This window comes from Balaenoptera physalus (genome assembly GCF_965194825.1).
Source record: "Balaenoptera physalus genome assembly, chromosome: 2".
NCBI lineage: Eukaryota > Metazoa > Chordata > Mammalia > Artiodactyla > Balaenopteridae > Balaenoptera > Balaenoptera physalus.
The window spans coordinates 100854455-100866488 of record NC_138883.1 but is presented as its reverse complement, the minus strand read 5'-3'; the positions used below and the strand labels follow the sequence as shown (position 1 = coordinate 100866488).

At 36.6% G+C, this 12034-nt stretch overlaps 1 protein-coding gene and 1 long non-coding RNA gene across 13 annotated transcripts in view; one reads left to right on the top strand and one right to left on the bottom strand.

The window, feature by feature from the left end:
* Nucleotides 1–12034, bottom strand: part of LOC309654371 — a 350754-nt gene that overhangs the window by 218199 nt on the left and 120521 nt on the right. The gene's annotated exons all lie outside the window — the stretch shown is intronic.
* Nucleotides 1–12034, top strand: part of CCPG1 (cell cycle progression 1) — a 73761-nt gene that overhangs the window by 4341 nt on the left and 57386 nt on the right. For all 12 annotated transcript variants that reach the window (XM_082446086.1, XM_082446085.1, XM_082446087.1 and 9 more), the window contains exon 2: nucleotides 11552–11620. In XM_082446086.1, the coding sequence (XP_082302212.1) occupies nucleotides 11561–11620 (60 nt within the window). In that variant the 5' untranslated portion in view covers nucleotides 11552–11560. The remainder of the gene's footprint in view (nucleotides 1–11551; nucleotides 11621–12034) is intronic.

Here is a 12034-nt window from a genome sequence, read left to right as displayed (position 1 = left end):
GTAACAATGGATGTGTACTTAATTGTCTATTATGTACTTTAAAAAATGGAGAACAGAATAAAAATATATAGAATCCCTTTGTTTTCCATCTCTCTGTCTTTTTTCCCAAATGAAAAGTAGAAGAGAGTTGTAAAAAAAAAATTAGGACAAATTATCCTTTTGTGGAAAGTATGTTTAAGATAAACAAAAAATATATGATGAATACATATATTTTAACAAGTAAAATCATTAAAAAAATTTTTTTTGAGAGTAGAAGAAAAAAACATCAAGCTAGATCCCAGTAGTTTTACTTATCTCTGAAAGGGGAGAGGAGCCAACAGGGGCTTGCAGTGCCCAAGTGAGGGCTGTATGGCGCCTAGTCAAGCTTCTGGATTTACTACTGGCTCTTTCAGGCTTTTACAAAATTAAGATGTAACAATCGTGGAAAGTCAGGATTCTTTTCAGAATGGGAACACCTGGTGAAAAGGCGATTTCCATACTAACAGGTATCTTAATTTCCCCCCAGCATTTTGAATTTATATGGTTTACTACTTTGTTGCAAACTTTTAATCAAAGGTGTAGCTTCTGTTAGATGGAGGCAAAAAGGGATACTTTTATCTTCAAATATGGCAGTAGTTGCTTTTGTTTCCCAATTTGAAGGATGTTACATCATAAACGAAATCTTGTGAAGAAATTGTGTATTGACTCACTTCTTGCAGAATTTGTTTTCTAAATCAAAAAGTTAATTTACTGTATGTAACAGTATTGCTGCCTCTTTCTGGTCATGGATAAAGTGAAATTACTACTATTGGAGATTTTTTTCCGGATACCTATCTTTAGCGATAGATATCAGTGTTTAAATGAAATTCCACTCCATTAAAACTAGGAAAGCCTGTTTGCTATGGAGAGGTTATCTTTGAATCCACTTAGAAGATGCATATAACCAAGAGGACAGCCATTGGACCCACGTCTTGATGCCGTAATTACTACACTGTGGACTCTTCACATCCCTGGGTTATGCTCTCTTTTCTCTAGCGTCAGTTTTCTACAGTACACTTCTGATACCTCAGATATAAATGTTTTAATATGATTCCCTTTAGTCCTTTAATTTGTTCTGAAGAGACTGGTCATCCAGAAGATTATTGGATTTGTGTCAGTCATTCATTTACTTAATATTGGGTTTGTCTTTTCATTTAAGAAAATGTATTATTTTTTTCCTGCTGATTATGAAGGTAATAAATAGCTCACTGAAATATAGCAGACATAATACGTGTAATTTTAGTTTTTTTAGATTTGAAAGATACTCTTTAAAATTTTAATTAGACTAATGCATGTAAATTAATATCAATAGGGTTTATTATACATATCATTTTCTGACTCGCTTTTTTCACAGAGTATATTATTGATATCTTTCCATGTCAGAACATGTTGATCTATTTTAAATTTTTAATGGCTGCATTAATAATAGATATTATACATTTTAATTTTAATAAACTCACTCTTGATAGACATTTCACTTTCTAATTTTGTATTATAAAAATTCAACCGTTCTTACACACATGTATATGTATTTTCATATTCATGTGAGTATTTCTACCAGATAAATTCCTAGAAATGAGGTGGATAGGAAATGAAATAGAGATAATAGGTCACAGGGTATCAGCCTGTAAAATTTTGTTATTACAAAATTACTCAAATGATAATAACTATGCATTTTTACTGTTTACAGTGCCTATTTTTCTGTATCTAACCTACTAACCTGTTTAATCTTTGTTGATCGCTTAGGCATTAAAATAATCTTGCTTCTCTTTGTGTATCTTTCATAGTAGGGTTGAGCATTTTTTTCCTTACAAACCATTTTAATATCTTCTATAAATTGCTTACTCATATTCCTTGATAAATTTTCTATTCAATTTTTTAACCTTTTTCTTACTCATTTATTGGTGTACTTTAAATGTTTTGAAAACTCTGTTATATATGTCACAGGTATTCTCAGTATATCATTCTTTTATGACTTTTGGCAAACAAGTTTATGATTTTTATACAATAAAAAGCTTTTCCTTTACAGTTTCCAGGTTTTGTGTAAAGCTTAGAAAAAAGATCATCTTTACCCCAGGATTGTAAAACTTTTCTGTTTTGTTTGAGTCTTTTTTTGTGTGTGTGTGGTTTTATTTTATATGTTTAAATCTCTGGGCTGTATTTTTACCAGGTGGTCTTAAGGTTTTATGAAGTCTTATCTTAATAATGCCAAACTTTCACAAGGCAAACGTGACAGATGACATCAATCTGAAAGTCTTTTGCAACACCACATTTATGATGTTTAGTGGAGAGTATGATTCCTGAGTGATGCAATTTGTCAAAAAACTGATTTTTTTCCCCCTTTGGGAGGTAGGAGGGGAAGGACAATGAAATTTACTGTCTTTTTAAATTCAGAAGCGTTTTATGTGAAAGTGGCTCTTATCTTTTGCATCTCTTTCATTCTCTACCTTTCACACCAACCATAGAAAGGCTCTACTGTTTTGAGCATCCAGAATGGCAGCCAGCACTTTAGTTCCATATTCAGAATTGCCTGTCAGATCATTTGTCTCTTGATGCTGTTTGGAAGCAATTTAGTTTGGCCTGGGCTTAGTGAAAATATGTTGCAGGATTTATCTGCTATAACAGTTAAAAAGCCATACAAAAACTTACTCTTTTTCAAATAAAGAGTTTACCTGACCATTCTAGCCAATAAGCCTTGGAATCAACTTCCCTAGGGTAGTCTTTTTTTTTTCCCCACAGCACAAAGGCCTAGTGGGTACTAGGCACTCCTAGGCTAGGCTTATTTATTGCCAGAGTTTGGAGACTGAAATAAGGTTGACATTGTAGATGAAAAAGAAAGTATAAGCTGAGCCTTCACTTAAGATGAGACTATTTGGAAAAAAGAAAGCAACACAGTGAAAGGTTCTTCCCCCACCACAATGAACAGGATTGAAGACCCTTTAATTCCCCAAAGAGATACAGTTCTCACCATTTACTACAGAAGTGTTTGTCACAATACTTTTTAAAATGTAGATTTGTGCCAAATTACCATAAAGCATGGTGACAGTAACAGTTTTAAATACTTACTTAGACAGAAAATCTTAGAATTTCTTAAGCTTTTCTGTTTCAACCCCTTCATTGTGGTGCTTAGTGATTTTAGTGGCCCTAGCTCCCTTTTGAAAATAGGCAGGAATAAAAAAATTCATAATTGTGGTACATTTAAAAGAGGCAAGCTTAAGGGTGGAGCTAGACCTGAAATTAGACCTGTAGCTCATAACTATTTCTGATCCTTTAATTCCTGATCTGAGTAAAAATGCTTGTATGTCCTTTTCTATAGATAAAATAGAATATTAAGCGATTAAAGATGAGAGATTATTATGTATGTATTGTATGACTTCTGACTAGTAGAGAGCAGTTAAAATTTTTGTGCTGTTATAAAGACATTGAAAATTAAATTGGAACTCCTTATCAAAAGCTTTGAACTTAACACTAACTAGTAAAGTAACTCATGGATAAAAGTAATAGAAGCTGCTATTAGGCAAGCTATGCTAAGAAGTACAGAAGTTATGCTAAGAAATAAGAAATGCTGTACATTCAGGGAAAGGAGAGATCAGTTTGTCAGAAACATGAAGGAAAACTTCATGGAGGAGACTGAGCCTTAAAGATGGAAATCAGAAGAAAGGAAAAGAGGAAAGCATTCCAGGAAGTGTGACTTGAGTAAGTGAAGACGTGGAGGTAGGGCTGTGCTCCTCTACTTGTAGCAAGTAGATTACTTTGATGAGATGAAATAGTTCTGGAGGAGAGAACTAATCGATTGCAAGCTAGGCTAGAGCCAGGTAGTGGAAGCATTTGGATGTCCCCCTAAGAAGTTTGACTTTATTGTACAGAATACTTATTCTCGAGGTCATGGGGAGACTTTAGCACGGGAAGTTAAAAAAAAAAAATTTCTAGCATTTGGAATAAGTATTGCATGTAACCTGCAATCAGTTTCATTGTTGCCTGTATGTAAATGTTCAGGGTGGTTGTGTGTGTTTAGGGAGGGACCAAGTGAAGAGTTGCAAAATGGCACTGTAAAAAGTGGTGAGTACCATTGTAATTAAAACAGCCTTGTTTTGGTGCTGGAATATAGATCATTGGAACAGAATGGAGACTACAGAAACTGATTCATAAATGTATGGGACTTTATGTGACAGATTCATAAATGTATGGGACTTTATGTGACAGAGAGTGGCATTTTAAATCATAGAAAAAATATGGAATATTTAATAATTGACATAATTTCTACCTCACACTAAAAGGGAGAAAACCCAGATTCACAGATTAAATAGCTAAATGTAAAAGCCAAAACTCTGAAAAAGTATTAGTAGAAAATATAGGAGAAAAATTTACAATCTTGAGAGTAGGAAAGACTTTCTAAAGCAAGGTGTAAAATATAGGCTATAAAAAACACCTTATTCTCCATCCTCAACATTTTGACTGCATAAAATTTAAAGACATCTATGATAGAAGATATTTTTTTAAATGGAAGCATGCTAGAAAAAAATATTTGCAGTAGGTTTAGCAGTGAACTCATTCATGACCCAGTTTATGAAGAACTTCTGAAAATCAAAAAAGGCAGCCCAGTAGGAAAGTGAACATGAGAACATTAGATAATTCATGGGAAATGAAATAAGGATAGCCAATAAACACAGGGAAAGATGCACAACCCCACTGAGTCATCTGGGAAATGCAGATTGAAATAGGAGATTTACTTTTTTGCTCATGACATGATCAGAAATTAAAGATGGTTACTTTTTTGGTGAGGTTGTGGAGAAATAGGTACCTTCGTATGTTGGTGGGAGGTCTTCCCTAACAACCTTATTTAAAATTCTGATCCCCACCCTCTACTCCCTGCATTCAGTTTTCCGCCTTTTTGCTTTATTTTTCTCCACAGTCCTTGCCACCAACTAACTTAACTACATCTTCTGCTTGTTTATTTCTGTAGGGTTGTTATTGGACAAAAAATAGAATATAAGGGACATTTAAAAAGTTTTTTTTAGTTGGGATCTTGGGTCCTCTTTCCTTTATCCAACAGTCTGGTTTAAAGCAGGCATTTTCATATCCTCTTGGGGATATGAAAGTTCCAGAACCTCTGAAAAGCATGATAGAAATAGGTTCTTGAAAGCTGTCTAGACTTACTGACTCATCTTTGATCACATTTACAGTACAGCAGCACTTTTGGGACCTTTTTTGGTCACACCCCATTGGTTGGCTTACATCAGAATTGTAGACGTGTGGGAGAATAATGCCCCCATTCTTCTCCATCGTGTCTGATTCTAGAAGATACAGTAATGGAAACCGTACCTTTTCCATAGTAAAATGTAGCTACTCAGGAATGATGAGAGGCACCATCATATCAGGTAATATTCACTCCAGTTGTACTTTATGAGGTAAAATTAATATTGTTGCTCTGTTATTAGTTTTGAAAGCTGCCACCTTAAGTGTTTTAAAATTACACCTTTGGTCTGTATCTCTCCCCTAAATTCAGTCTCCAGCTGCCTACTTGACGTTTCAACTTGGATGTGATAATAGCTGTCTCAAATTTAATATGTCCTCGACGAGTTTACCAATTTTCCTTTCATAACCTGCTGCTTTTGAAGTCTTCCAGTCTCAATGGTCATTCCATTCTTGTATTTACTTAGGACAGGGGTCATCCCTCATACCTCGTATTCAGTACGTCGGGAAGCCCAGTTGGTTATACCTTCAAAATATATGTATAATTTGCCCACTTCTTACTGTCTTTGCTACCACCCTGGTCCAAAGCACCATCATCTCCCCTGGATTACTGCAGTAGCTTTGCAAATGGTCTTCCTGCTTCTGCCTTTGCCCCCTTCGCAGTGCTGTCTCAGTAGGGCAACCAGGGTGATCTTTCTATTCCTTTCCTCAAAATTCTTCTGTGACTTTTAGTTTCACTCAGAGTAAAAAGTCTTAGGATCTGTAAGGCCCTACATCATTTCTCTCCCACTCCATTATCTCTCTGTCCTCATCTCTTCCCACTTCCCTGGTAGCCCACTCCTCTCCAACCACACAGGCCTCCTTGCTGTTTCTCATAGATATGGGCTTGGTTCCAACTTTGTACCTACTGTTCCTTTGGTCTGAAACACTCTTTACCCAGTTAACTGCACGATGATTCACTCGCTCATTCAAGTCTTTGCTCAAATATACCTTCTTAAGGAAGCTTTCACTGATCATCCTTTTTGAAATTAAGCCTCTCCAACCCAGCATTTTCTATTCTCTTTTCCCATGCTTTCTCTGTAGTAGGAAATATACCATCAAATACACAGTGTATTCTACCAGGTAATGTTGTTTATTGGATGACTCCAGTGTGAAAGATGAAGTGCATAGGAAAATTGAGATGATTTTTTTTTTTTCCTTTGGCCACGCCGTGCGGCATGTGGGATCTTAGCTCCCCAACCAGGGATCGAACCCATGCCCCCTACATGGAAGCATGGAGTCTTAACCACTGGACCTCCAGGGAAGTCCCAGAAAATTGAGATGAGTTTAATTCAGACTATTGCAATAGGAATATCTCATTAATGAACCGAGGAGTCTTACAGAGGCAAGTAAACAAGGGACTCAGGATGGGTGGAAGTGAGTCTTACCTGGGATTTTTTGAGGGCAGGTTGGTCCTTTGCAGTTAGCTATCTGTCAGAACACAAAACAGGATGGGGAAATTTCTCAACCTTCCTTGCTTTGCTGGAGCACAGGGCTCAGATGAAGTTCAACCTAGTCAATTACTGATAGAATTTAAGCTCCAGGAAGGCAAGACTCTTATTTGTTTTGAACATTGGTATATTTTCAGTATCTTGCATGTGCTAAGAACTCAATAAATATTGAATGAACAGATGGATAAAGGAGTGAATTAAAAATGGTACTAACTATAGGCCCATTTGCTGGAGCGTGTGATTATACTAGTGTAGTATAATCCTTCTACCTTAAGTAACTTCATAAATGAGATACGAACATCCATGTAATAAATTTACATCCTAATATGACTAATATGTGCTATATTCTATGTGGAAACCGTATGTTTGTAATGCTTAGTGTCAAATTCTCTTCCATAGAGTTCTATGAATAAAATCTTACATGTTGTGAAGAAATGTTCCATAGGATTTCTTAGGAAGTGAGAATCAATTTAAATGATTTGTCTCTGTTCTAGAGGCTATTATTATAGGATTTTGGAGTTTATCTTGAAGGCACTGGAGACCAATTTTAAGTGATTAAGTGATCAGATTTATGTGTTAGGATAAACAGAGTAGGGACAGCATTGGGAAGGAGTGACTGGAGGGGAATTTGAAACTGCAGGCAGAGATCTCTTAGAGAGCTGTCACTGTAATAGAAGTGGGAAATGATGAAGTTGGGATAGGAAGTGGATAAGGATTTAGACCTGATTGGATTTTTGGGTCAAGGCAAGTTTTAGTTATCCCAAATGTAGTTATACTAAATCTAGGATTTTTGACCTGATGTTTGGTGGGTTATGCTTGCAGCCAGATTATTTTTGGCTGATGCTATTCTCTGAGATGATAGAAACAGGAAGAGCAGCAGGAAGATGATCTTAGTTTTGTAGATGCTTTATTTGAAAGGCCTGAGAAACCTACTAGTGATCATCCAAAAAGCAATGGGGAAATATATGACTGGAGATTGGGGTAAAGAAGCTACCCCGAGGAATAAAACGAAGCCTGAGTCTAGAAAAGGGCTTCAAGTTTATCATCTTCGTAAAGTACCCTTAGCTTTATAACTTTGTATGATTTTTTATGCCTTTGTAACTTTCCCATAAACTCTGCTTATTTCTAAGTTACTATTAGTAAAGCCCTCAAAATGGAACAGGTTTTTGCATTTACCTTTGGTCAAAATAATGGGGAGAGGAACCTCATGGATTCCTCCAGAATTCTGAGTTCCTTGAGGAACAATTTAGAAGTGTGTCACTAACTGCATCATCACCCAGAAATGTTTACCTTTTTTCTTTATTGAGTGCTTAATATGTGTTACCAGTCAAGTAAACAAGCAGTTACAGCACAGTGTTCTATTTTAAGTAGTAGATTAGGGAATATACTAGTCTTTAGGGATGGGGTCAGGGAATGGTTCACAAAGTGATGCGTTAGCTGAGATAGAAGAGTGGGCACTGGAGTTTGGGTAGAAGTAAGGAGGTGAGGAACTGAGATCAGAATATGCAAAGCCCCTGAATTAAGAGAAAGCTAAGCTTTTTAGCGGAATTGAAAAGGTGGAGGGGAGAGGGAGGGGATGGAGGGAGAGAGGATGAGATGCTAGTGGCAAAACACTTGATATTTAAGGCCTGTGGGCATTATCCTGAAGACAGTATGAAAATCTTAACATTTTTAAGGAATGACAAAATATTACCATTTTAGGAAGATAACTGGCTATAGTGGGGAAGTTCAAATACAGAGGCAGCTTTCAGAGTCAGTGTCTAGGATGGGACTCAGAAATTTACTTTTTAAAATTTTGATTTAATTTCAGTGCACCCAACTTTTTGAAAACACCTGAATTAAGAGGGTTCTTTAGTAGGGCTGTGAATTTTGCTTATCAAACTCTTACTGTGGTGTTATGGCCAGTAGGGGAATCTTTTTTTCCTCATTTGGGCTAGATGTCAAGCTGTTCTTCCTCCAGGGCAAGTAAACAAAGAATTAAACTGGGATCTGATTAAAGTGGGCTCCTTGATTTGAGAAATTCAAATATGATAAAGTCCCAGTTTAGCAATGTATGTAACTTCTTTTTGAAATCTTGTCTTTATCTCCAGAGCAATTAGAGTTCTTGATTGGAAAACAAAAGCTGGGGACTATCTATTTAAAAGAACTGTTTAAATGGAAATTACCTAAATAAGGGTAGGAGATATATACCCATTAAATATCCCTGATCAGGTCTTGTATCCCAGGAGTTTTGGAAGGTTATGTAAGTCTGGGGGTGAGCTGGAGCAGCAGTGAGAATGTGGGCTGCTAGAGGAGGTTAGGAACGGGGGGTTTGCAAAGGGAAGAGGAGCTTTCACATGGTGAAGAATGATTGCTTTTTTTTAGGCCAATTTTCCTTTTTTTTAAAAAAAAATTATTTATTTATTTTTGACTGCTTTGGGTCTTGTTGCGGCACACAGGCCTTTTCTGGTTGCAGCGAGTGGGGGCTACTCTTCATTGCGGTGTGTGGGCTTCTCACTGTGGTGGCTTCTCTTGTTGCGGAGCACGGGCTCTAGGCTCGTGGGGCTCAGTAGTTGTGGCTCGCAGGCTCTAGAGTACAGGCTCAGTAGTCGTGGCGCACGGGCTTAGTTGCTCTGTGGCATGTGGGATCTTCCTGGACCAGGGCTCGAACCCGTGTCCGTCCCCTGCAGTGGCAGGTGGATTCTTAACCACTGTGCCACCAGGGAAGTCCTAGGCCAATTTTCTTAATTGTAAAGCCCTACCTACTTGTTCCATATAGAATGGTTTTTCCAGATACCAAGTCACTTAAACCAAAATATACTACACTTTCTCTTTTCTATTCTTTGTTATTCTTCTTGGTTATTCAGTCCTTTAAAGATCTTTCGTGTCTGTCTTCTCAAATCTCTCCTAACCCCTCCCCATCCTATTTACCCTCTCCCCCTCATCAATACTGGTTAAATTTAGGTGCTCATCTTTTTCATGGAATATTGCATTGATTCTTTGTATCCCACAGGTCTAGGGCCCTTTAGTTGTTTCCCCATTTTAATATGTGCCCTTTTAAAGATTCTGATTTTCAGATGTCTTCTTTTAATACTTCACTCATGCTAAATTAATTGCATTTCTTAGAAGTTTCATATTCTTTAGTTTTTTCTGCCTTTATTTTTGTAGTGCTTTTCCCATTATCTCTTGGGAAATCCTTCCAGTGTCGTCATATTTTTTTTTTTTCTTGGTAATAAGGAACCAGAACTTTATTTTTTTGTGACAGCTCTCAATTTTAAAATTTTGGCAACTAATTCAGTTAAAAAACATGCTGTCCAGCATGTCTAAAAACATTACAACCTCATTTATAAAGCCTGCTTTGACCATTTTCCTTTCTTCCTGCAAAGTTAACTGCTCAGTCTTTGTGCAGTCTAATATGTTAACCCACAACTTTCAAACTGTTATAAAATAATTAAAATACAAATAGTAACATCAAAGTTTTTTTTTAACTCACGGAAACTGGTTCAATGAGAAATTGGGCTTTATGTAGTCAGTTTAATAAGGAATGGTGAAATAAAATTGCTAAGATATAAAATTGGTTAATATCCTATAGGGAGGGTATTTAGGCCTAGCCTTTGGGATAGTATTCTCTACTGGACAGAAAAGGTGCATTTCACTGTAATAGTTTTTTTTTTTTTTACAAATTTACCTCTAAATTTAGAAACTGCCTGGGCCCTAATTAGTTGTAAATGGGAAATCAAACAATCAAATGACCTCAGGTGAACTTATTGTGAAATGTTCTGTCTCGAGTGACATTAAAAGTCACACCGTCGTCTTTATGTCTTATTTTAGATTTTGAATAATTTGTCTGAAAACATGCTTATTTTGTACTATCAGTGACCAGCCACCTCTCTGTATCTTCTCTTTTTAAAATATTAATTTACAAGAGTTTCCAGAATCACTAATGGACGGTCCAGATCTATATTTTTTGCCCTGTTTTCATTTGTGCAGTGGTTCCATATTAAATTGTCTGCAGTAGAGTTCTGTTAGAACACTAACCATCAACTTGGATATAATGGGTTCTCAGTATATGTGCCATAATAGAAGCATTTATAAGACCTATGTATGGAACAAAGTCAGCAAGATACCATTTACTTTAATGAGCTTAATTTTGAAGTTTAAATGGGAGTTTCAGATAGAAAGGGTAGAACAAACAAGGTGGAGTGACCAATGTGTGCTGGTTTAGGACTTGAGTCTATCTAGGTTATTGCCAATGGCCACAAGTTTCTATCCAACTTCTGGTCTTTTTCTTCCCCTATTTTAATGTAACTGAAGTGTTACCAACATGGTTATTTTCCTAAAAACCATTTGATCACATTCCTTCCCTGCTTGAAAATATTAATTGCTTCATGTTGACAACAGTAGATTTCATTTTGCTGGTCCTTGGAACTCTTCTCTTTCCCCCACTTGGTTTCTTCAGCCATGATTTTCACACCATACTGTTCATTGAAAACATAGGCTTTTACTCTGGCTGACTGTTCCCCATTTGTCATTCCCTCAACAGTTGACTTGCTCAGAGTCAGATTGTTCTCATTTACCTTTGTTTCTGCCTGGCCAAATCCTACATTTTCTTTCAGATCCAGCTTGCCTCTTCATTCCACAGTACGACCATCTAGACTGTTTTGGCTCAGGAGGATCTCCTTGTCATAAAGTTTGGTTGTATTTGTTCATATAGATATGCAAGCATATCCTGTCTGGTAAATCTGTGGGTGGGTTGTCTCAGTTTCACCTGGAAGGCAGTAAGCCACTTTTTGTACTTAGGTCACATATTGTACTTCCTATAGAATTTTTAAAAATGTGTCCCACATATCAATATGTTTTTGTATTTGTAGACCTGAAAAATGTCTGAAAATTCCAGTGACAGTGATTCATCTTGTGGTTGGACTGTCATCAATCATGAGGTATGCTACTTAATACTTTTTATAAGGCAGTTTGTAATATTACAGTGTTAACAGTGATGTAAACTGGGTTCTTTGAAGGCCATTAGTTTTTTACATTTAAGCATAAGGTTCCATTGTCTGTAGCTTTTCCCACCTACATTTCACTTCCCTGCTGAAAACTCTTCACGAGCCAGCATGTTATTGGACATTGCTTTCCTCAGCTTTGAGACATGAGGCAGGTATTTACTGAGGGCTTATTATTGGTCAGGTCCTGTGCTTTACTTATGTTCTCATAATTTTAAACAACCCTCTGTGGTACAGATTGTTTTCATTCTCATTTCATAGTTGAGAAGACCAAAGCTTATGGAGATTCAGTAATTTGGCCAAGATTATGTAACTAGAAAACATCAGAGCCTGCATTTAAACAGACCAAGG